The following is a 24,856-nucleotide window of genomic DNA, read 5'->3' on the forward strand; positions in this document are numbered from 1 at the left end:
GAGAAGGCAGGGCAATCAACTGGTTATCTGAGGTGTTTGTACACCAATGCAAGAAGCCTGGGCAACAAACAGGAAGAATTGGAGGCCCAGGCCCAGTCCGAGAAATATGATTTGATTGGAATAACAGAGACTTGGTGGGATGACTTGCATGACGCTGTCATGGAAGGATATAAACTGTTCAGGAAGAACAGGCAGGGGAGAAAAGGAGGAGTTGCACTATATGTAAGAGAGCACTATGATTGCTCAGAACTCCAGTATAAAGAGGGAGAAAAGCTTGTTGAGAGTCTATGGGTTAAGTTTAGAGGTGCAAACAACAGCAGTGATGTTGTGGTTGGTGTCTATTACAGGCCACCGAATCAGGTGGATGAGGTAGATGAGGTTTTCTTTGGACAACTGAGAGAAGCTTCCAGATCACAGGCCCTGGTTCTCGTGGTGGACTTTAATCACCCTGACATCTGTTGGGATACCAATATGGCAGTACACAGGCAATCCAGGAAGTTTTTGGAGAATGTTGGGGATAACTTCTTGGAACAAGTGCTGAAGGATCCAACCAGGGGCCGTGCGCAGCTTGACCTTCTGCTCACAAACAGGGAGGAACTAATAGGGGAAGTAGAGGTGGGTGACAACCTCAGAAGCAGTGATCATGAGATGATAGATTTCAGGATCCTGACCAAAGAAAGAAAAGAGAGTAGTAAAATACACACCTTGGATTTCAGAAAAGCAGACTTTGACTCCCTCAGAGACCTGATGGGCAGAATCCCCTGGGATGCTAACATGAAGAGGAAAGGAGTTCAGGACAGCTGGCAGTATTTTAAAGAAGCCTTAATGAAGGCACAGAAAGAAACCATACCGATGCATAGCAAGAGAAGCAAATATGGTAGGAGACCAGATTGGCTTACAGGGGAAATCCTTGGTGAACTTAAGCACAAAAAGGGAGCTTACAAAAAGTGGAAACTTGGACAAATGACCAAGGAGGGGTATAAATGTATAGCTCGAGAATGCCGGGGGGTTATCAGGAAGGCGAAAGCACAATTGGAATTGCGACTGGCAAAGGATGTGAAGGATAACAAGAAAGGTTTGTACAGGCATGTTAACAAGAAGAAGGTGATCAGAGAGGGTGTGGGACTCCTACTAGATGAAGGAGGTAACCTAGTGACAGATGATGTGGGGAAAGCTGAAGTACTTAATGCTTTCTTTGCCTCTGTATTCACGGACAAGGTCAGTTCCCAGACTAATGCGCTAAGTGACACAAGGTGGGATGAAGATGGACAGCCCCTGGTGGGTCAAGAACAGATTAGGATCTGCTTAGAAAAGCTAAACATACACAAATCCATGGGTCCGGACTTAATGCATCCGAAGGTACTGAAGGAGTTGGCAAATGTCATCGAGGAGTCTTTGGCCATTATCTTTGAAAAGTTGTGGCGATCGGGAGAATCCCAGATTATTGGAAAAAGGCAAATGTAGTGCCCATCTTCAAAAAAGGGAAGAAGGATGATCCAGGGAGCTATAGACCAGTCAGTCTTACCTCGGTCCCTGGAAAAATCATGGAAAGGATCATTAAGGAATCCATTTTGAAGCACTTGGAAGAGGGGAAAGTGATCCAGAATAGTCAGCATGGATTCACAAAGGGCAAGTCATGCATGACCAATCTGATTGGCTTCTATGATGAGGTAAGTGTCTCTGTAGATATGGGAAAGTCAGTGGATGTGATATACCTTGACTTTAGCAAGTCTTTTGATACGGTCTCCCACAATATTCTTACCAGGAAGTTAAGGGAATGTGGATTGAATAAATGGACTGTAAGATGGATAGAAACCTGGCCAGTGGATAGTGATCAACGGCTCGATGTCAGGATAGTGGTCGGTTTCTAGGGGAGTGCCCCAAGGTTCGGTTCTAGGACCGGTTTTCTTCAATATCTTTATTAATGACCTGGATGAGGGGATGGATTGCACCCTCAGCAAGTTTGCAAATGACACTAAGCTAGTGGGAGAGGCAGATACACTCAAGGGCAAAGATAGGGTCCGGAGTGACTTAGACAAATTGGAGGATTGGGCCACAAGAAATCTGATGAGGTTCAACAAGGACACAGGCAGAGTCCTGCACTTGGAACAGCAGAATCCCAAGCATTGTTACAGGCTGGGGACCAACCAGTTAAGTCATAGTTTGCAGAAAAGGACCTGGGGATTACAGTGGATGAGAAGCTGGATATGAGTCAACAATGTGCCCTTGTAGCCAAGAAGGCTAATGGCATATTAGGTTGCATTAGGAGGAGCATTGCCAGCAGTTCCAGAGATGTGATTATTCCCCTTTATTCGGCTCTTGTGAGGCCACATCTTGAGTATTGTGCCCAGTTCTGGGCCCCCCACTACAAAAGGATGTGGATGCATTGGAGAGGGTCCAGGGGAGGGCAACCAAAATGATTAGGAGGCTGGAGCATATGACCTATGAGGAGAGGCTGGGGAGTTGGGTCTGTTTAGTCTGCAGAAGTGAAGAGTGAGGGGGGATTTGATAGCAGCCTTCAACTTCCTGAAGGGAGGTTCCAAAGAGGCTGGAGAAAGGCTGTTTTCAGTGGTGACGGATGGCAGAACAAGGAGCAATGGTCTCAAGTTGTGGTGGGAGAGGTCCAGGTTGGATATTAGGAAAAACTATTTTACTAGGAGAGTGGTGAAGCACTGGAATGGGTTACCTAGGGAAGTGGTGGAGTCTCCATCCCTAGAGATTTTTAAGTCTCGGCTTGACAAAGCCCTGGCCGGGTTGATTTAGATGGGATTGGTCCTGCCTAGAGCAGGGGGCTGGACTTGATGACGTTCTGAGGTCTCTTCCAGCTCTATGGTTCTATGCTTCTATGATTCTATGAACATCTAATCTGGCTGGTTAATTTTTTACCATAAATCTAGGAAAAACCATAAATAGAATGTTATAGATTTATTAGCTGGAAAATTCAGTAACCACTAAGTCTTTCAAAACGTTCTTAACTTTCTAATGTATTTCTGAAGGTTTGGTCACAACATAATCTTTAAAGATTAATCTTTAATTCCTGGAGACTCCAGGACAATTTTATTGAGCATAGCTATTTATACTGGCCGCTAGTGGGTGAGCCAAGATCATCCAATTCTATAGCCAACCTTCATTTACAATGTGTAAAATAGACATATAATATTTATTCATCAAGGCAGTCTAACAGCTGTATTATAGAATGGCGGGGTTAAACCAGTGCTGTGGTTTTGATTCTCATTAAATACCACAATGCTGAGCAGGGAATGGAGCTAACTAGTCATATTGATGTGTGTTTTCTAGCCTTTCAGCTCTAGGTTCAGTTTCAATTCTGTGTCTATCACTGTGTATGCATGTGTATTCAGTATCTTGAAAAAGTTGGCTGACTGCCATGTGGTTTCTTGGAGCATGAACTATAATAAAGAAGTATGAAAAAAGAGCACTAAACCACAGTTTATACAACTCACTGATTTATTGTACTAGTGAACATTTATGACTTCCTTTTATCTCTTAGTCTCTCATTAGGATAGGCTTTTCTATGGCAGCATATTTGGCCTCTCATCTTGGTATATTTATGCAATTTTTATTTGCTTTCATCATTTTGTTACTAGGCAATGCTATTTGCTTTTGGTGTCATACTTTTGTGAAAAAAATAAATCCACTTCTGGGTAATTACCTTTGTGCAGAGGATGTATTTATTGTAGTCACAAACCCCATCTGCAATATGTAAAGTAATGACAGATTTATACTGGTCCCTCCAACTCAGATGAACTAACCAGTCCTACTCCCAATACTCAGAACTACCTTAACAGAACTGTATGGAAGCTTTCTTACACAGTTAATTAAAATACATATTAAATATATATTATTATAGACAGGAGTGGAACTAGGATTGTATGCAAATTGCATGATCTGACGTTTATTTTGCTGGGACTGAGTTGAGTAAGAACAGAAGTCACATCCATCCAGCAGCAGAGGACGTAAGGCTTGACATGGCCAAGAACATGCAGCAGGCTTGCAAACCTAGCGAGGAGGGCTTTAAACTACTTTTGTTGGGGGTCAGTAATCTAAGCCCTAAGCTAAGTAGGGAAGTGGCATATCAAGAAGAAACACAGGTAGGAAGGTGCAACAGAGGAGGACCCCAGATTTGTACTGAGAAAGTAGAGCAATCCACTAATTATCTAAGCGGTCTGTAAAGGAATGCAAGAAACCTGGGAAACAAGCTGGAAGAACTGGAAGTCCTGGCATAGTTAAAGAAATATGATTTGACTGGAATAACGGAGACTTGGTAGGATGACTCACATGATTGGAGCACTGTCCTGGAAGGGCATAAACTGTTCAGGAAGGACAGGCAAGGGAGAACAGGTAGAGGAGTTGCACAATATGTAAAAGAGCAGTATGATTGCTCAGAGCTCTAGTGTAAAGTGTGAGAAATGCCTGTTGAACGTCCTTGGGTTACATTTAGAGGCAGGATCAACAAGGGTGATGTCATGGCGGGTGTCTGCTATAGACCACCTGATCAGGTGGATGTGGTAGATGAGACTTTCTTCAGACAACTAACAGAAGCTTCCAGATTACAGGCCCTGGTTCTCTTAGGGGACTTCAAGCACCCTGACATCTGTTAGGAGACCAATACAGACAATCCAGGAAGTTTCTGGAGAATGTTGGAACAACTTCCTGGTACAAGTGCTGAAGGAACCAACCAAGGGCCATGCTCAACTTGACCTGCTGCTTACAAACAGGGAGGGATTACTAGGCGAAGTAGATGTGAGTGGCAACCTGGGCAACAGTGATCATGATTGCAGGATCCTGACCAAAGGAAGAAAGGAGAGCAGCAAAATACAGACTCTGGACTTCAGAAAAGCAGACTTTGACTCCCCCAGGAAAAGGCACCATTTGTGGAGGGCTAAAAGCACAGTAGCCTTCCCTCCCGAGGTTGGAATGCTTGCATTTAATGCCCTGGATTTAATGCCTGAGCTTTGCTTAAATCTGCATACTCTGACTCGAGGCAGTTTTTAAATGCAACAGAGTTTGAGCTGCTTGCAGCTTTGCCTTTGGGACAGGGAGTTTGTTATAAAAAGAGAGAGGCAGGTGATTAAAAATAACAAAAAGCTGGGCATTCAGCTAATTGAAAGATTGTTAGATCATCATGAAAACATTGCTGTGTACTTCACTTAAAAGATGCGGGGAAGAATAGGAATGAATGTTGTGCTGCTGGGATTTGCATTTGGATCACTGCTGTGAAACTTACAAATGTTCTTGAAAAAGGGGTGACAGGGACTTATCCAAAGGTGACCGCAAGGAGTTACAAAGGGATTTCACAAAACTGGGTGACTGAGCAACACAAAGGAAGATGGAATTCAGCATTGATAAGTGCAAAGTAATGCACATGGGAAAATATAATCCTAACTATACATACAAAATAGCTGTTACCACTCAAGAAAGAGATCTTGGAATAATTGTGGATAGTTCCCTGACAACATCTGATCAATGTGCAATGGCAGTCTAAAAACTAAAACAGCTAATGGAATCATTAGAAAAGGAATAGCTAATAAGACAAAATACCATATTGCCTCTTCATAAAGTAATTCTATGCTCATATCTTGAATGTTGTATGCAGATCTGGTTAACCCATCTAAAAAACGATATATTGGATTTGGAAAAGGTACAGAAAGAGTAACAGAAATGATTAAAAGTAAGGAACAGTTTCCATATGAGGAGAGATTAACAAGACTGGGACTTTTCAGCGTAGAAAAGAAATGACTAAATGGTATGAAAAAATAGAATATTGAAATGTTATTTATTCCTTCACTAGCTTAACCCAAGAAGCTGACCCTCTAGACCACACTCCCCATCCAGAGCCGAGATGGAGTCCTGATGGGTCTCGGTACTTTCTTCCACTATTTGATCTGAGGAAGTGGGTCTGGCCCACGAAAGCTCATCATCTAATAAACCATCTTGTTAGTCTTTAAAGTGCTACATTGTCCTGCATTTTGTCTCAATCTCAGTCTCTCCACAGTGTTAGTAACAAAGTAAGAATGGACATTAAAATTTTAAGGCTAACCAGTGTCCCTTGAGTGACTTGCCACAAGATGTCAGAATATGTTAGTGTTAGAGCTGAGTGGATCTAATATTTATTTAATTTTCTTTCTTTTATACAGAAATTAGATACAGAGCTCTTGTCAGCCAGCTGCTAAATTGTGTGCCAAAAAAGCAGAGTTTTCCAGTGCCTTGGTATTCCCTGGCTAGTAATGATTTGTGTGAGGGGGTGTGTGGATGGGGATGGTTCCCCCCTTCCCATTTGTTGCTTGGCTTGTACTGAGCATGCTCAGTATCACTACTGAAACTGCTGTCCTCAGTCTGTACCCCCCTGATCTCACTCTCTTCCCCCCCCACACACACACACATCATGGTATGCACAGGTCAGCCCCCCACCACCACCAAAATCTGAAATGGTACCCCTGCCCTTGTGAAACTAATGGGCAGGATCCCCTGGGATGCTAACATGAGGGGAAAGGAGTCCAGAAGAACTAGCAGTATTTTAAATAAGCCTTATTGAAGGCACAGGAACAAACCATCCTAATGTGCAGTCAGAAAAGCAAATATGGTAGGCGACCAGCTAGGCTTAACAGTGAAATCTTTGGCGAGCTTAAGCACAAAAAAGAAGCTTAGAAGAAGTGGAAACTTGAACAGATAACTAGGGAGCAGTATAAATATATTGCTTGAGCATGCAGGGGTATAATCAGGAAAGCCAAAGTGCAATTGGAATTGCAGCTAGAAAGAGATGCGAAAGATAACAAGAAATATTTCTATAGGCATGTTAGAAATAAGAGGGTTATCAGGGAAGGGGTAGGACCCTTACTGGATGAGGGAGGTAATTTATTGACAGATGGTATGGGAAAAGCTGAAGTACTCAATGCTTTTTTTGCCTTAGTCTTCACAGGCAAAGTCAGCTCCTAGACTAGTGCACTAAGCAGCACAGTTTGGGAAAGACCTTCCCTTGCTTCCCTTCACACCCTCAGAAGTGGAATATCTTCCAGGATGAACACAGCTTATGGAAAAATGTGTGGAGATTATTGATTATAGGGCCCCCTCTGCAGTGTTGGCTCTCCCCAGGACAGACATGCCCCAATTACAGGAAGGCCCTGTAGCAATGAATTTCTTTGCTCCAGTGGTTAGGCCACCATTTTGGAGGTCTTGTGCAGAGGCAAAAGTAAGGTGGTGTGCCCCGCTGCACCACTCCACTAAGAGGAGACATGGGGTGGCACTGGGGTGCTCGGTTGCAGGAGGAGACATGGCATGCTTCTAGCTGGGATCCCAGCACTCTTCTGCAGGCTGGCATGCTAAGCAGCAGGCATCCAGGCAGGTGAAAGGGGACAGCTAGGAGTGCTCTGTGGGAGGCATGCATGCTCCCAGCCGGGCTCCTGACGCGGCATCTACATCCCAGCCTGTGCTGCGCTGCCCTGCCCCTCTCCTTACACTGGCTGGGAAATGTGGGTACGGATGGCTTGGTAGGTCAATGGTTATGCATGAAGTTGGAGAGAGCTGCTCATAATTTGCTTTAAAAGTTCTAGCACAGAAAGACTTCACAGGATCAATCTCGGCTTTCCGAAAATGAATGTAGGTTATATGGATTACAAATATGTACATTAAAAATATGTTTCCTCCCCATATGTAAACTTCAAAGAGTGAGTGAAACACATCAGAATAAGTTAAAAATAAAACATTTTTAGCAATACCAAAGAGAAATTGGGATCCTATGATTGATAGTCTCCAGGGCCATAAGGAAGAGTCCAAGTCAGCCCAGCTGACAGAGTAGGCAGGCCAATAAGTGAGAAAAGAATAATAGAATCCTTCTTCTTTGTGAACTTGGGCTGCCAGGGCAGAGTAGAGCAGCGCTAAGGGAAGAGCCGTCCAGACAGAGAAGGCTGAACTGGGCTTCTTTTTCCTGTCAGTGTTGGCTAACTTTAGTAAATGTCAAAATTCCATGCCAGTGCATGCTGATTCAATTTAACCATCAAGAAAAGGAACACAACTTATCTGTTAACATACAGCTATTATCTCGGAATAAGCTGCGGAGTTGTCCTATCATGAATGTATGTCATACACTTTTAATAAATTTGTTCTCATAATAAAGATTACAAAGTATTAAATTAATCTTTTTATACTCTCAATTTATACTATAAATTATGTGTTACTATGTTATTTTATGTTCATGCCAACATTTCTGTTACCAATAGATGGTTGAGATATGTTTAAATATATATATGATACTTTTATTTATTTTTGTAATTTGAATAAATATTAGGTATAATAATCAATAATATTAGGTTTAAAAGATTTAGCTGTATCATTATATGATTTTATTTGATTATTTCTTAATTTAATTTTCATATCCTGCAATAAATAGGAGGTTTTAATTATCAGGTGGCTTTTTAAAACTAAACTGCTATATGTGCTGCAGTTCTTATGCTACCCTGATTGAATTATTTTCAGATTTAATTCTTCTTCCCTATTATTTATATACAATTATGGTTGAACCAACAAACAAATATGTCTTATATTCATTGGCAATGGGACCTGCTCCCGAAAGACATACATTTTCATACTCAGAAAGGTGAAGAAACTAGTGATAGAGAAATTCTAGCAGGTAAAGCATGGAAACATAGGAATTGCCATACTGGATGATATCCGTGATCTATTTTATTTTTTGCATCCTTCCTAAGAATCTAAATTGTATTCTATAATTCTTATATCTGACTTTTCCATGAGAAATGATTTAAGGCGAGACAGATAAACAGTTCTGGGTTCACCTGCATGACGTTAAAATTCTTAAATGTCACTTGCAAAACACAGATCCACCATGAAAAGAAACTGAAAAGATTTTTAAAAGATATAGACATGAAGAAAAAGGAGACTTTAAATCTCAATTATTGAATTACATAATTTGAAATAACATTTCCAGTGTGTGACAAACCCAAAGATGGCAAAAAAAAAAAAAAAAGATTTTTCTTTAAAAAACAAAGAAGAATTTTCTAAAAAATATACAATTAAATTCTATAAACAAATTATTTGGCGATTAATTGAGTCTTGATATGGGCAGGTGAAAATCCTTAAATGGAATCACTGGTGCAGAGTTGATGGCCTAAATGTCATTTCTATTGTTATTTCTCATTTTTTGCCAGGATTTGCCAAAAAAAAAGTTGTTTTAACTAGTTTAATGGGAAAAGAAACTGAAATTACCTCACACTGGCCCAATGCAAATTATTCCATAAACAAGTCCTTACTCCTTCCTGATAATGTCATAGGTTACTGTTTTAAAATCAGATGATGCAACACAAGTGTCCATAAACAACACCAAATTTGGGTCAGAGCTGTGAACTGAAACTTGAAGAAATAAATTCTGGTTCAAGTCAACATAGTATGGAGAGTAAGACACTGGCCGTGAGAAGGATGGTGATTGGTAAAATGAAATGTTATCTGCTGTACTGCGTTTCACTGATTTCAGTAACATCCTCTGCAACATATATTATTTCTATCCATGTGTATGGAGCATTTTGCAGTTGACGTGCAAGTGAAAATCTTTAGCCCTTTTGATTATGTGACCAGAAGAGGTTGCTTTGATCAAGTTGGAATAGATGACAGTGCTGTTATTTCCCTGTTTAACACATTAAACAGAATTATCTAAAGCTAAAAAAAGCAGTCATGTAGCACTTTAACAACTAACAAGATAATTATCTAAGGTAGACATGTGTTTGCTTGAGGTCATAATTACTATTTTGCTTATTACATTTTTCAGGCTCTCATAGAATTGCACACATTTTAAAGCATTGCTTCCACTGGCAATATTTTGAAAGGAAGTGTGATTTTGGTCATTTCTATTCACAACACATTTTAAATAACTTTCCTGGCTTTATGGTATCGTGCTTATATTGAGATGTGAAAAAATGCATTATTTAAACCTATACTCAGTCATGTAAGTTAACATTTGTGCAAAGTTTTGAACACAGAATGCACAAAGGTCCTGATTCAGTAAGGGTGTGTCTAGACTACAGGGTTTTGTCAACAAAAGTGGACTTTTGTCGACAAAACTAAACCTGCGTCTACACTACCGCTGAGTTCTGTTGATATAACATCAATAGAACTCAGCAGTTTTGTCGATGCTGGTAAACCTTATTTTACGAGGAATAACACCTTTTGTCGACAGAGTTCTGTCGACAGAAGGCGTTATTGCATCTAAACTGTCCTTTGCGTCTACACTGCCATGTTGACAAAGCAGCTTGCTTTGTCGACAGAACTGGATGTAGTCTAGACGCTCTTTCTCGACAGAAGCTTTGTCGACAGTATCTGTCGACAAAACTTCTGTCGACAAAAGCCTGTAGTCTAGACGTACCCTCTGATATGTAAGTATAAGTCTATTCTAAAGCACTGTTGAAGTGAATGATTTAAATTTGATTGCTGTATGTACCTTGTTAAACTGTAGCCTGTGTAAGTGCCATGTATCATCACTAATCATGAACATCAGTTCATGCTCAAAAAAAGTCTGTGTACATGGGTTGAGGTTGTTCATAGATCTTCCTGCCCCCAATAATCCCCATAAAGTCAATTTACAATAAGGGTACATCTAGACTACATTCTTCTTTCAAAAGGAGATATGCAATTTTGGCACTAATTTGCATATAATCTTCGATCGCTTTTTCAAAAGCATTTTTTTTTTTAAAAGAAAGCAGTTTAGACGCGGTTCTTTCAGAAAAAAAACCCTTTTTTGCAAGAACCCTGCACGCCTCATTTTTTGAGGAAGAAGAGTTCTTTCGAAAAAGCGATCAGAAGAAGATATGCAAATTAGTGCCAAATTTGCATATCTCCTTTCGAAAGAAGAATGTAGTTTAGATGTACCCTAAGTGAGGAATTCCCTGAAGGCAGAGGAAGGATAGGTAGCAGTATTCAGTGAATTTGAACTTGCAACTATTGGTTCACTTCTATTTCCTATGAACTGAAGTACAGGCTTTTGTCTGTGACCTATTGAATTAATTCTGCAGTTTGCTCACAACTACCTAACCAGGCTACTAAATATTCAACTTCATATCTCTTTCAGCCATTGTATGATATGTTGAATATAACATACTTCGATGTAATGTTTGGTGTACAAGAAGGGTCATTCAAGCAGACATCCCAAGCAGTATAGCCATGTGAGCGGAGATAGGCTTGGCTGACAACTTCATGCATGTATTCTGGCAAGCACAGATGGTGGGTAGATAATATAGACATTATTAGTGCATTCAGGCATACAGTAATAATTATTGAAACCGCTACATATGCTGGTATTTATTCTGTGTGTAGTTTGGTAGAGAGGAAGGGGTTTGTAAGACAAATTTTATTCTATTTTATCTTAAATATTGATTGGCGCAATAGGGGCCTCTGGATTAAGATATTATTGAAGACAGCTTGCCAAAAGTCCTAATATTTTTTAGCATGCTGTCCCTGTTTCCCTGAAAAGGAATCTGGTGCCATTGGATCATTTGTATATTCTAATGAGAAGACTACAACCTAGAAGACTACAGAAGACTACAACCTAGAAAAAGTAAAATAATTAGGACATACCCATTGGAGAAGCAGTTGTGGGAATTATGAATAGAAAAGAAGAACAATATGTTGATTAACATAATTTTAATAGGGACATATCTAGATTTTTAATAATGTGCCAACTTCAAGATAATGCCAAACAAATCATAAAACCAAATTAATTACATAACTGAAGTGTAGTGTTTTTCAACAGTTGTTCCAGTAGTAAGCTCACTGGCTCTCTCATTCTAATGCTCAGTGCCTCTCAAGATTAGGCCCTCAAAATATTTAAGTGATGAGAGAGGCCCAAGGAAAATGTTCAGGGGAGAAAGATTATGTTTTTTTTCCCTTCAATATTTATGTTGCAAGTTCAGTTTGGAAGAAGAAGTTCAAAGAATCATTGGGACCCTTTTTCTATCCAGCGTGGCCCTATTCTACCTTTAATCTTTGCACAAAGCTTCCATGGCCATGATGGGAAGTCCTAGATTTGGACCCAGAGAAATGAGCAAAACAGGTCTTTGCATTTTTGTAAGAATGACTTTGCAAGAATGTTAGGCATTTTACTAGAAGTTATCTGAAGAATTCCAGAAATAAACAGTAATATCCAAGTGAAGAACATTGTGGTACCCATCTTGTGAGAGTTCCAATGAAAGAAACATTAGAATTTATAGGTTCTGATTATGTAGGTGTGTGACTCAATAGATGGGAGTAATCGAAATACAATATCCACGTAATTGGAACAGTATCAACATGACATTTCCTTCAAAATACCTTTGGAGATAAGAAATGGAGTGTCGCCTTACTTGTCCATACTCACATGTTGAAAAACAGAACTGTAATTTATCTTTCTGACATTATCAAAAATCCCATACACAATCATATGTCTCCTTCACAAAATGTAAAGGCACCACCTGCTCCTGATCAGGTGCAGGCATGGGTTGGGGACCCTGGGATGGCCACTCAGCTCCAGGCCTCTCAGCAACCTGTGGGAACCCCAACTGTGGCCTGACACGTGTCTGTGCTGCTTGGCCATGATGTGTGTGTGTGTGTGGGGGGGGGGGGAGGCTGGCAGGATGGTGGCCTGCACACCTTCTGGGCTCCAGTGAGGCCATGGCATCTGGCCAGGCCACACCATGCCTTGCTGAGACCACATCAGAATCCCCTGACCCTAGGACAGACACTGACTGCTGAGAAGGAGGGCATGCCCTCTCAGGGAAAGTGTGAGCATGCATGACTGACAACTTTTCCCTTTTGTCCTCCACAGCCGGACCAGCTGTCCAGGATGGGCGCACCACACCTGTCCCACCACCCAGATGGCTGCATGGAACCCATCGGCATTGGCGCACATACCTGAACCTGATGCACCAGTACATCTCGGTCCTGCAAGGGATGCAGGACACATTTACACAGAGGATGCAGGCAGAGGCAGAGTGGCACAGTCGCTTGCTGGACGAGTTCGTCCAGCAGCGCACTGCAGTTTGCGCTGCTATCCGGGAGGCGATGGCCTTCCCAGGTCCTGTCCCTGTTCCTGCTCAGCCTTCTCCTCCCCATCCTGTGCCATCCCAGACCCTGGTGCAGCCCCATCTCCTGCCCAGCCCCCTACTGTCCCAGGCTGCATACACGGCCATCTCCGAGCAGGCCCTCGTACACGAGGTGGCAGGACCTATTCATCCAGGTGGCACCTGCAGCCCTGAGCCTCCCTCCCCGCTTCCCGGTTTACATCCCCCTTCCCACCAATGAAAGTGAGTGAGGGAAGCCTTTAATTTGTCAACGAAAAGTTTATTTTTCATTACAGAAGAGTTATACTGTTTGTTACATACAACTGTGCAATAAACCACACCTGTCTATCTTCTCTGTGTATGTGTACAAAGTGGGACAGGGATGGGTTTGGGGGGCGGGGAAGGCACTTGGGGCATGGAGCAAACCCACATTTGGAAGGCCCTGGGGAAAGTCATCAGGCTCCTTGGGAGACTCTCTCCCTCAGGGCCTCCCGAATTTGCAATCCTGACTGGTGAGCTTGGCGGATGTCAGCTGTCCAGGGCTACTCAAACCGCCTCCCCTCCACATCAGCCCATGTCCCCCACCCTGGGAGGAAGTCATCCCCTTTCCTCTCCACCAGGTTGCGCAGCACACAACAGGCAGCAACTACCTCAGGGGTGTTGCGTTCCTCCATGTCCAGGTGAGTAAGAAGGCATCTAAACCTACCCTTCAGATGCCCGAAGGCGCATTCTACCTGAAAGCGAGCCTGGTTCAGGTGGGAGTTAAACAGTTCTCTGCTCACATCTAGATGTCCAGTGAATGGCTTCATGAGCCAGGGCATAAGGGGGTACGCCGCATCAGCCACAATGCACATAAAGGGTACGTCTAAACTACATGCCTCCGTCGACAAAGGCATGTAGATTAGACAGATCAGCAGTGGGAAATGAAGCCGCGATTTAAATAATCACGGCTTCATTTACATTTAAATGGCTGCCCCGCTCTGCCGATCAGCTGTTTATTGGCAGAGCGGGTCAGTCTAGACGTTCCCCTGTCGACAGAAAACCCTTTTGTCGACCACCCAGGTAAACCGCATCCCACAAGGCATAACGGGGCGGTTGACAAAAGGGTTTTCTGTCGACAGGGGAACGTCTAGACTGACCCGCTCTGCCAATAAACAGCTGATCGGCAGAGCGGGGCAGCCATTTAAATGTAAATGAAGCCGTGCTTATTTAAATCGCAGCTTCATTTCCCACTGCTGATCTGTCTAATCTACATGCCTCCGTTGACGGAGGCATGTAGTCTAGACACACCCAAACATCTGCACATCCCCAAATGCAAAATTGCGCTCCGGAAAGAATGTCCGGACCTGCAGCCTGCAGTACAGTTACAAGTTCCAGAAGATGTGGGCATCGCGTGCCCGGCCTGACCACCCGACACAAATGTCAGTGAATTGTCCCTGGTGACTGACCAGGGCCTGCAGCACCCTGGAAAAGTAGCCCTTTCTGTTAATGTACTGGGCCGCTCGATGGGGCGGTGCGTGGATCAGGATGTCAGTCGCATCAATTGCTCCACCGCAGTTCAGAAATCCTAGTCCTGGAAATCCAACCATGATGGTATCCAGGTCTCCAAGCCGGACAGTCCTGTGAAGCAGCTCTGAAATGATGGCCGTCATCACCTGCAGAAAGGGACAAATAGAAACACACATAACAGGAAATTAGAGGAGTTGCCTGAGCTGATGAAAGGTGCTCCCCCACCTCTCCCCTCCCAGACCCCAAGAGCCCTCCCTCAGGCAACCCCTCTGCCCCTCCTCCCCCGCACCATGGCAGGGTGAGTCCAGGAGGATTTCTACCACTCCCACCCCATTCCCCATTCCCTCTGCCCGGTCCTGACCGTCCCCTTTGTCCGACCCCCCCCCCCATGGACTGTCCCCAGAGAGTAACTTACCTCTATCAGGACGGCCCCAACAGTAGACCTCCCCACACCAAACTGGTGTCCCACTGAGCGGTAGCCATCGGGGTGGGCAATAGCGACCGTGGGATGGCGGGCCGTAAGTGGGTGTCCTGGCATTGTGGGTGTCCTGGAAGGTGGACTTCCACATACAGAAGTTTCAGAGACAAGCCTGGCCATCCCACTGCTCCATAACAAGACGGTCCCACCAATCTGAACTGGTGTCCAGCCTCCAAACTCACCTCTCCAAGAATAAGTTCGGTGGCAAGGGCAGTGGGGATGCAGCCCGAGTGAGGGGCTCAAAGCTGGGTTCTGAATCCAGATCTAGCACAGACATCATGATGGTCTCATGAAGATGCAGCAGAACTTCAAGCATCACAGTGTGGGGCCATCACCTGCTCAGGGGCAGCTCTAGCTCCATGGCAAAAAAGCCAACTACAAGCACAAAAAAACAATCAGGAAAGCAACTGCTGTGATGTCCCAGAAAGGAGGGCTCTCAAAGCAAGCACTGCAGAAGCTTTGCTGTCCCTCTAGGAAGTAGGCAAGTCAACTGCAGGAGCAGAGCAATGGCTTTTCAGGGGGGTCCCTTTAAGCATGCATCTCTGCAAAGGGCATGCAGCAGCACCAGGAAGTAAATGCTGCCCCCATGCTCCTGCAGAAGCAGTTTCCAGGGGCCTATTTTTTTGAAAGAACGTCTAGACTGCTTTTTCAATCCACATAATGCAATCTAGATGCTCTTTTCAAAACAGACCTTTTCGAAAGAGGCTTCCAAAAAAGCGTCTTTCGAAAAAAGCATGTAGTCTAGACATACTCGATCACATGAAACACAGATCAGGAGACATAATTCTCCCCCAAGAAATTGTATCACAAATTTAATCAAAATATTATTTTTTAATATGCATCATCAGCATCGGAGCATGTCCTACGAAATGTTGGTGAAAGCACAAAGGGCACATGAATGATTAGCATATCAGATGTAGTAGTCAGGATTCACCAGTGTGGTGTACTGACAAGTCTCCTGCTCTATCAATTTGGTTGCATACACATGGGCTCCTCTTGAGTGTTGTGTTGACTTTGTGCAAATAGTCAACACAACAGATACTGGGGGTATGTCTAGACTACATGGCTCTGTTGGCAGAGCCATGTAAACTAGTTTACCAGACATAGTCAATGAAGCGGGGATTTAAATAATCCCCGCTTCATTAAAATAAAAATGGCCGCCATGCTGTGCCGACAATCAGCTGATCCAGCACAGCAAAGCAGTCTAGACATGGCGCGGTTGACAACGGCTTCCCTTGTCAACCGCACCGTGTCTAGACTGCCGCGCTGTGCCGGATCAGCTGATTGTCAGCACAGCGTGGCGGCCATTTTTATTTTAATGAAGCGGGGATTATTTAAATCCCTGCTTCATTGACTATGTCAGGTAAACTAGTTTACATGGCTCCGCTGACAGAGCCATGTAGTCTAGACATACCCTAAGAAAGCCCCCAAAGATCACAAAATCAGACTAGGGTTGAAGGTGCCCACCTATATTGCCATAATAGGAATGCGTTGCTATTATAGCAGTTGATTAATTGTAATTAACTCACATAATTAACTATAAAAATAATCATTATTAAAAATTAATTGCTATTGAAGCTTTAATCACACTGCTGAATAATAGAATATCAATTGAAATGTATTCAATATTTTGCATGTTTTTCTATATTTTCAATTACAACGCAGTTTACGTGTACAGTGCTCACTTTATATTCTTCTTTATTACAAATATTTGAACTGTAAAAACAGCAAACAAAAGAAATAGTATTTTTCAATTTACCTCATACTAGTACTTTAGTGCAGTATCTTCACTGTGAACATACAACTTGTAAATGTAGATTGTTACATAACTACATTCAAAAATAAAACAATGTAAACTTTAGCGTCTACAAGTCCTCTCAGCCATGCTTCTTGTTCTACACTAGAAAATTATTTTGAAATAACTTATTTTGAATAATAACTCCCCAAATAGCTATTTTGAAATAGTGTATTCACTCTACAGGAAAGCTTTGAAATTAGTCCGAGGCAGGTTCCACTAACGTGAATGCGCTACCTCGACATAGAGCCTCGGGAAGCACTGGAGAATAATTATTTTGAATAAGTCTAGGAAGTAGTTATTTTGAAATAGCAGCAGTGGAGTTTCCACACTGCTGCTATGTTGAAATAAAAAGTGTTATTCCTTGTGCAAAGCAGGAGTTATTACTACAAAATAACCAGCCTCTTATTTTGAAATATCTCTCTAGCATAGACCAGGGCTAAAGGAAACAAGTTTGTTACATTTACAGGAGACAATGTTGCCCATTTCTTATTTACGTCACCTGCAGAAAGTGAGAATAAGCATTCATGTGGCACTTTTATAGCCAACATTGCAACGTATTTCCATGCCTAGTTTAGTAAGACGAGGGCCTGAAACATAAGCCCATGTATCATAGGCCTGGCATGAGGCTGGAGACTTAGCCAACAACAGTCAAGACTTTGCTAATATAAAGCAAAGCTAGGCTGTGAGCAAGAGGCCACTGATAATTGGCACACGTGTAGAACAATAAGTACCAGCTGTAAAACAATAATTGGAACAGAACATAGGTTGAAAGCACATTCCAGAAGAGTGGTAACAGCACCGCATTAAAAAAGACCTTGGTACCCACACCCTCCTCACAGATACCCAGGTTCAGGAAAGGATCTAAAATGACAGCATGATGGATTTTGATCGAATCACCAGGTGAAGGGTAATGGCTGGTATCTAAGTAACGTCAGAAGGTGACAACAGGAGTGATGTGTAACTTGTTTGTACCTTTTTATAAGGTTGTGTCCTAGAGGTGCTGACTTTGTCTGGCCCCTACAGGGCAGTGGGATCTCACACTGATTGAGCTGGTCCTTGTCAGGGGGTACATAGTGGTATATAAGTGACAAGGAGTCCTGTAGCACCTTATAAACTAATAGATGTATTGGAGCATAAGCTTTTGTGGGCATAGACCCACTTCGTCAGATGCTATTCTTATTGCATCATTAGTAATAGGCTGAGGCTGTGTCTAGACTGACAAGTTTTTCCACAAAATCATCTGCTTTTGCGGAAAAACTTGCCAGCTGTCTACACTGGCCGTTTGAATTTCCGCAAGAACACTGATGATCTCATGTAAAATCATCAGTGTTCTTGCAGAAATACTGTGCTGCTCCCTTTTGGGCAAAAGCCCTCTTGCTCAAATCATTTGCGCAAGAGGGCCAGTGTAAACAGCACAGCACTGTTTTCCTCAAAAAAGCCTCAATCGCGAAAATGGTGATCGGGGCTTTTTTGCGGAAAAGCACGTCTAGATTGGCCATGGACGCTTTTCCGCAAAAAGTGCTTTTGCGGAAAATCGTCCTGCCAATCTAGACGCGCTTTTCCGAAAATGCTTTTAACGGAAACTTTTCCGTTAAAAGCATTTCTGGAAAATCATGCCAGTGTAGACGTAGCCTGAGTGTTTTGAAATACTGGGATAAGTATTACTATGATGTGTCACAGTGCTGTGTGTAAAAGAAGTTATTACATCATTCATATTATAAAATGAGGAATACAGGGCTTTTCCGCAAAAAATGTCGGAAGAGTAGATGTGTTCCCTAGACATGGTGGAGTTTTTCCGGAATACCTCTGGTATCCTGGAAAAACTCCGTAGTCTAGATATAGCCTCAGAGGATCCACCCCAACTGGTAATGGCCCCATCCCCCAGCTGCCCTGAGGAGCCCCATGTTAACTGCAATCATACCTCCCATCCTCTCCCCACATCTAATCTAGTGATATTTGCTACTGAGCCACATGGAAACCTGCGTGGGGCATTTCAAAAGTGTCTTTGGAAGAGAAGGTTTTCCCAGTTTTTTCACCACCCACAATCCAGCGCATGGCCTTGAAGTGTTGCTGCTGGGTGCACTTGGTCACTGTGGGGACCATGACTGAGGAGGGGGTAGATGCGTAAACAGGAAACACTGTATCCTTAGAAGGAGCAACATTTGGCACATTTCAGGGTAGGGGCACAGGAATCCAGGGCATTTTAGATTGGTTGGGCCAGGTTTATTGTCAACAAGACACAGTCCTAGTATACAGCAGACTCTACAGGACCATGAACACAGCTATTTCCAATACAATGAATCAGCTCAGTGAACGAGAGGGATTTCTGTCTCTCCCTAACTCCGGGTCGTACAGAGACACTCCCTTTGAGATTTCATCAATACAAACAAGCTACATATTGTCCCCCTCTGACATGGTTAGTTACTGCCCCCTGATGAGGTTAATGCCAGCCTCTGACTTGACTAGCCACCACCTTGTACATGTTAGTTCAGCCAAAATATCTCTATCCAATACACTGTTGTCCTGGCCTTATCTTCAAGAGAAGTCAGCATGTTCTTGGGGAATGTGTTTTTATCAACTGGGTATTGGGCTTTTCTCGTATTATGTTTCTGAAGTGTGTTTGCATGAGTGTTGTGCCTAGCACACCTTAGGAGTGTATGTTTCTGCTCCATTAGCCCTGCTCTTACAAGATTCTGTGACTAGGGCCTCTTACCCGTATCCTGACTTTGCTTTATATCATCAAAGCTTTGAGGATTACTTTAGTTCAGGCCTCAGGCCTCCAATACAAGACCTTATATTTCAGGCTCTCTTTCAGCTACGCTTCTTATGCTCATGGTAGGGCTTCGGCGGATGCTACAGTCCCACCAGTGCCAATACACGAAAGCATTAGGGAACTGCTCATCATCCATCAGAAGAGCCACTTGTACTTGATCTTATTCTGCACGTTCACACATAGCCTCCTCCATCATGTGTTTACACAGGCAAAGTCCTCTAGCTGCCTGAGTCTGAGGCAGGAATAAGCAACAAAGGAGAAAACAGGTGATGATATGCACCTCACTAACACAATACAGACAGTTTTAGTGCTTGTCACTCACCGGGAAAGAGCGGAGGCTTGATGCACAGCTTTTTCCATCTCACTTGCTTGGGCATAGTCCCTACTACCAGAGAGGAGGGAGGGCAAAGGCAAGGGGAAGCTGTGAGAAGTCCAACTTGGCTACGTCTACACTGCAGTTATTTTGGAATAAGCTATTCCAGAATAGTTATTCAAAAATAGCTTCTTTCCAAATACCACATCTACACTACAGGAAAGCCTTGAAATTAGTCCAAGGCAGGCTTCCCTGATGTAGATGTTCTATCTCAATTTAGAGCCCAAGAAGAAATAACTTAGGATAGCCCAGGAGAGGGGCTATTTTGAAATAGCAGAAGTGGAGTGTCTATACACGCCTTATTTTGAAATAGCTATTTCAGAATAGGCATTATTCTTTGTAGAATGAGGTTTACCAAAGTCAGAATACACTGTCCATTATTTCAAAATAATGGAATTGCTGTGTAGATGCTCACATAGTTATTTCAGAACAATATTCCGTTATTCCGAACTAACTTTGTTGTTTAGACATACCCTGTGTGTTTTATGTGCTACCTTTAATCTATTAGAGTATGTCGTTCGAACTAGGGTGGTTAATGTAGGCAACCGGAGTTACAAATGAAGCCCGGGATTTGAATTTCCTGGGCTTCATTTGCATATTGCCGGGCGCCGCCATTTTTAAATGTCCGCTAGTTCGGACTCCGGGCCCGTGGCTACACGTGGCACGAACTAGGTAGTTCGGATTAGGCTTCCTATTCCGAACTACCGGTATACCTCATTCCATGAGGAGTAACGGTAGTTTGGAATAGGAAGCCTAATCCGAACTACCTAGTTCGTGCTGCGTGTAGCCGCGGGGCACGGAGTCCAAACTAGCGGACATTTAAAAATGGCGGCACCCGGCAATATGCAAATGAAGCCCAGGAAATTCAAATCCCGGGCTTCATTTGCAACTCCGGTTGCCTACATTAACCACCCTCGTTCGAACTAGAGTGGTAGTGTAGACATACCCTTAGAAAGTGGAGGAGAGCTAAGAAAATCAGGGTGATTTCTTAACGTCAGCATTTCTTATCTTATTTAAACACATTTGTCATTGAAAGTTCAGTTTTGATTGTAAATTGTTACAAAAAGCTTTATTAGACTTTGTCCTGTGACGGCCTTTTGAGAGAAGTCTCAGTTTTAGGGCTTTGATATTTAGTTTTTGGGACTGCTTCCCCAGTAAGCAGTTCAACTGAAGGTTATAGGCAGAGACCCACACCTTGTCCAATAAAGCCATATTGGGAGCAGACTGATGGTCTTGGATGCATGATGTTTATAGGGCTCTTTGACACACTGTAAGTGTTCCTTAAGCTTCCAGTGCACACTCAGTGTAGGAGGGAGGCTAAATCCATGGTGGACACTACTGGGTAACTCATGGTGCAAGACTGGATGAAAGTGTGGGTAAAAGCCAGAGTCTACAAAGGGGTACGTTTAGATTACATCATTGTTATAAGTTTATTCCTTCCTGAAACTATTTTGTGAATTTGATGCAAATTTCATGCAAAGCTGCATTTTTCAGCAATTAAGCTATTTTATTCAAAATATTTTACCCAGTTCTACATGCAGCCTGTCAGTTGAATCCACACTCCTCAAAGAAGACAATAAGGCCAAGAAAAGGCAATATTGTATTATAATGGGTGTCCATGACTACTGAGCTCATTGTGAAAAGACTTTTTTTTTTTTTGCAGGGGACTAAGACATCCAGCCCTCAAACCTCTTTCTTTTGGTGTGTAAGTCCCTCCTATCACAGTTCCTCTCTCAACCCTACCAGCTTATGTCATCTTCTCTTGGGCTACGTCTACACTGAAGGCTTCTTGTGCAAGAACTGTTTGCAGAAGAGTGCATTCACACTGCTATGTGCTTTTGCGCAAGACAGCAGCCACACTGCCATGGATGCTCTTGCACAAGAAAGCTCTGATGGCCATTCTATGAATGGCCATCAGAGCACCTGTGCTTTTTCTGGTAGGGGTTTCTTGTGGAAGAAACCCCTGTTGTCCATCCACACACACCTTTTTGCGCAAGAGCTCTTGAGGAAAAAGGCTTATTCCTCATAGAAAGAGAAATAACTCTTACGCAAAAAGCCCTGTCTGATGATCTACTGTAATTTTTATTGCACAAAAATAGGCTTGTAGTGTGCATGCTCCGTGAGTTTTTGCACACAAACTTCCATTTTTGCACAAAAACTCTGCAGTGTAGATGTAGTCTTAGTGCTCAAAAGATGGGACCAAGGCACTTGCAGATTCCAGCATCTATAATACCATAGATACATGAATAAGCCAAATGTTCTCTGAGTGCTATGATGCTGTTAATTCCCCAGGGTATGTCTACACTACCCCGCTAGTTCGAACTAGCAGGGTAATGTAGGCATACCGCACTTGCTAATGAAGCCCGGGATTTGAATTTCCCGGGCTTCATTAGCATAAGCGGGGAGCCGCCATTTTTAAATCCCCGCTGCTTCGATCCCCGTGAAACGAGGAGTAACGGTAGTTCGGAATAGGCACCCTAGTCCGAACTACCTAGTTCGAGCCCCGTGTAGCCGCGCTACACGGGGTTCGAAGCAGCGGGGATTTAAAAATGGTGGCTCCCCGCTTATGCTAATGAAGCCCGGGAAATTCAAATCCCGGGCTTCATTAGCAAGTGCGGTATGCCTACATTACCCTCCTAGTTCGAACTAGGAGGGTAGTGTAGACATACCCCCATACTTACCTAACAGAAGAGAACTCTAGGAATATGCAAGCGTAATGTTCTATTTGTATTTCACAGAGCCAGTGTATGATGAGAATGTTCTCAAGGTAATATGGGCTACAAAGTGACTCAGATTTGACAGGGAGCCACATAACACTAATTTCCTAGAGATCACACAAGAGGTTGTAAAACCAAGTTGAGTTCAATTTTGTTTTTAAATTCTACACCCCATCATCTGTTGAATTCAGTTAGTTTTTATTTAACAGCTTACCCAGATTACAATTTAGATATATGTACTTCTGAAATTTGAGAAAAAAAACCTATACATTACATACTATTGCTCCTGATTTCAGTGGGACTACTCATGGTCTTTATTAAGCTGTGAGTAAGTTTGGCAGAATCTGGTCCAAAAATGAATAAAATAAATGTTCTTAAAGCCAGGATGTTGGTAATTTCTAAAATTTGTACAACAGAAGACAACTCTAGTAATATGAGTTTAATAGTTGTATTTCCCAGAAACACAATATATTGAAACAATTTCCAAGATAATATAGACTAGAAAATGAGCCACATATATTTGAAATACAACAAGGCACATTAACTATTTCCTAGAGAACACGGAAAGAAAATACATGCAGACAAGTTGAATTAGATTTGGGTTTTAATTTTTAAATCTAATTTCCACAAAAGGTCCCAGTAGAAAATCCCAGATCTGAACACTCTAGAGTCTTTAGAAATCAATTGCAGTGACATTCATCTCATATATCTAATTTTCTCAGAACATTTTCCCCAACATTCATGATAATGGAACTTCAAAGCCATTAATTTTGGGATAAGGATAGAAATTTCAAAAACTGATATCAGCAAAACCCTTAGATTTCATGGAGTTATTGGAAATGTTTTAAAATATAATAATTAACCAAGATATTCAGAAGTAGATTCATTTCATGTATTTTTACACTAAAAATATACTAGCGGTATGGTCTAGTGGTTATGTACTGACATGTATTGGATTAAAATATATATATATGGCTCACTATAGCCAATGGAAGTAAAGGATGGACTACACACTTGGGCTTACATCAGGATTTGCAGATGTATGGGACATCTAGAATCCAGATACACAGTATATGTTTTCAGGTCAACTACTCTACAGGCCAGTAACTTTTAAACATATCAGAGTACCCTTTTTATGTATAAAGTTCTCAAACCAAAGTTCTATCAATCAATCTTAGGTACTTCTATATTCCCCTTCATGGTAATATCTGATCAACTCAAAATCTTAAATGTATTTATTGTTTCAACACCCCTGAGAGGAAGGCAAGTGCTGTTATCCCAGATGGGGAACTAAAGCCCAGAGTGACACAAGCTGTTGATGGTGACACAGTGACTCACATTCCAAGTTAGTGCTCAACCCTCTGGACCAGTCTTCCTCTATTCACATTCATTGTAGTATAGGAATTACATGAGTTGTTCCATCAAATTTCACTGCAGAATACTGTGAAAACTCTTTTGGACTATCTAGACTAGAGACAGTCCTGAGCTGCAAAGTCTGGTTCTAGACTGAGAGGAGGGAGCCGGTGGGTCACATATGGGGGAGAAGTTCAGTCCATTATTAGAAATGACAGCAGGCTGGGGAGTTGGGACCTAAATTTCAACTTTTCCTAACTTTCCATGTTATTTGGATGTTTTAACCTTAGGCCCAGCTCTAGCCTGAATTTACCAGAACTCAGAGGGTAGACTTATTAAAGCAAGTTTTTCATACTTTCCCTCTGAAGCACAAATTGCCATATAAAAGATATTGAGTGCAAAAGCTAGCAACTGAATAATTAGGTACATGGCTTGAGATAGCGTCTGCTGCCAGCATCTCACATCAGCTGGTATGGAACCTGCTTCCTCAATTTATTTTTCAAGAGGAACCCAAGAAGAGTTAAAACAACAGCTGCAAGTACCACAACTGTAACAATAAACGGAGTCTGGGAATGACCAGCAGTTGCAAGAAGTGACCTATAGGAATCTGCCTCTTCCTGATGTTCAGAATAGTCCAGCTCTGTGAATCAAAAGAAAGATGGTTTGTTATATTTTGTTTTCTGTTCTAGCTATTGCCAAAGATATCAGAACAAGAGAACTTGAATTAAAAATGTTACATGCTAGATCAGGTCAGGAAATAAATCAATTTCACTCTATTTCATAGAACACGTGTTAGATAT

General features: G+C 42.4%; 1 protein-coding gene across 1 annotated transcript in view; it reads right to left on the bottom strand.

Annotated features, from left to right (window-relative positions):
• The window catches only part of LOC106732019 (scavenger receptor cysteine-rich domain-containing protein DMBT1-like), a 100,196-nt gene that overhangs the window by 34,326 nt on the left and 41,014 nt on the right, over positions 1-24,856 (bottom strand). The window contains exons 23-24 of the mRNA XM_014573714.4: positions 24,518-24,696; positions 14,550-14,710 (exon numbers count right to left, since the gene is read on the bottom strand). Coding sequence (XP_014429200.4) covers positions 14,550-14,710; positions 24,518-24,696 — 340 coding nt within the window. The remainder of the gene's footprint in view (positions 1-14,549; positions 14,711-24,517; positions 24,697-24,856) is intronic.

Source organism: Pelodiscus sinensis, chromosome 8, assembly GCF_052426305.1.
Source record: "Pelodiscus sinensis isolate ZL-2025 chromosome 8, ASM5242630v1, whole genome shotgun sequence".
Classification (NCBI taxonomy): domain Eukaryota; kingdom Metazoa; phylum Chordata; order Testudines; family Trionychidae; genus Pelodiscus; species Pelodiscus sinensis.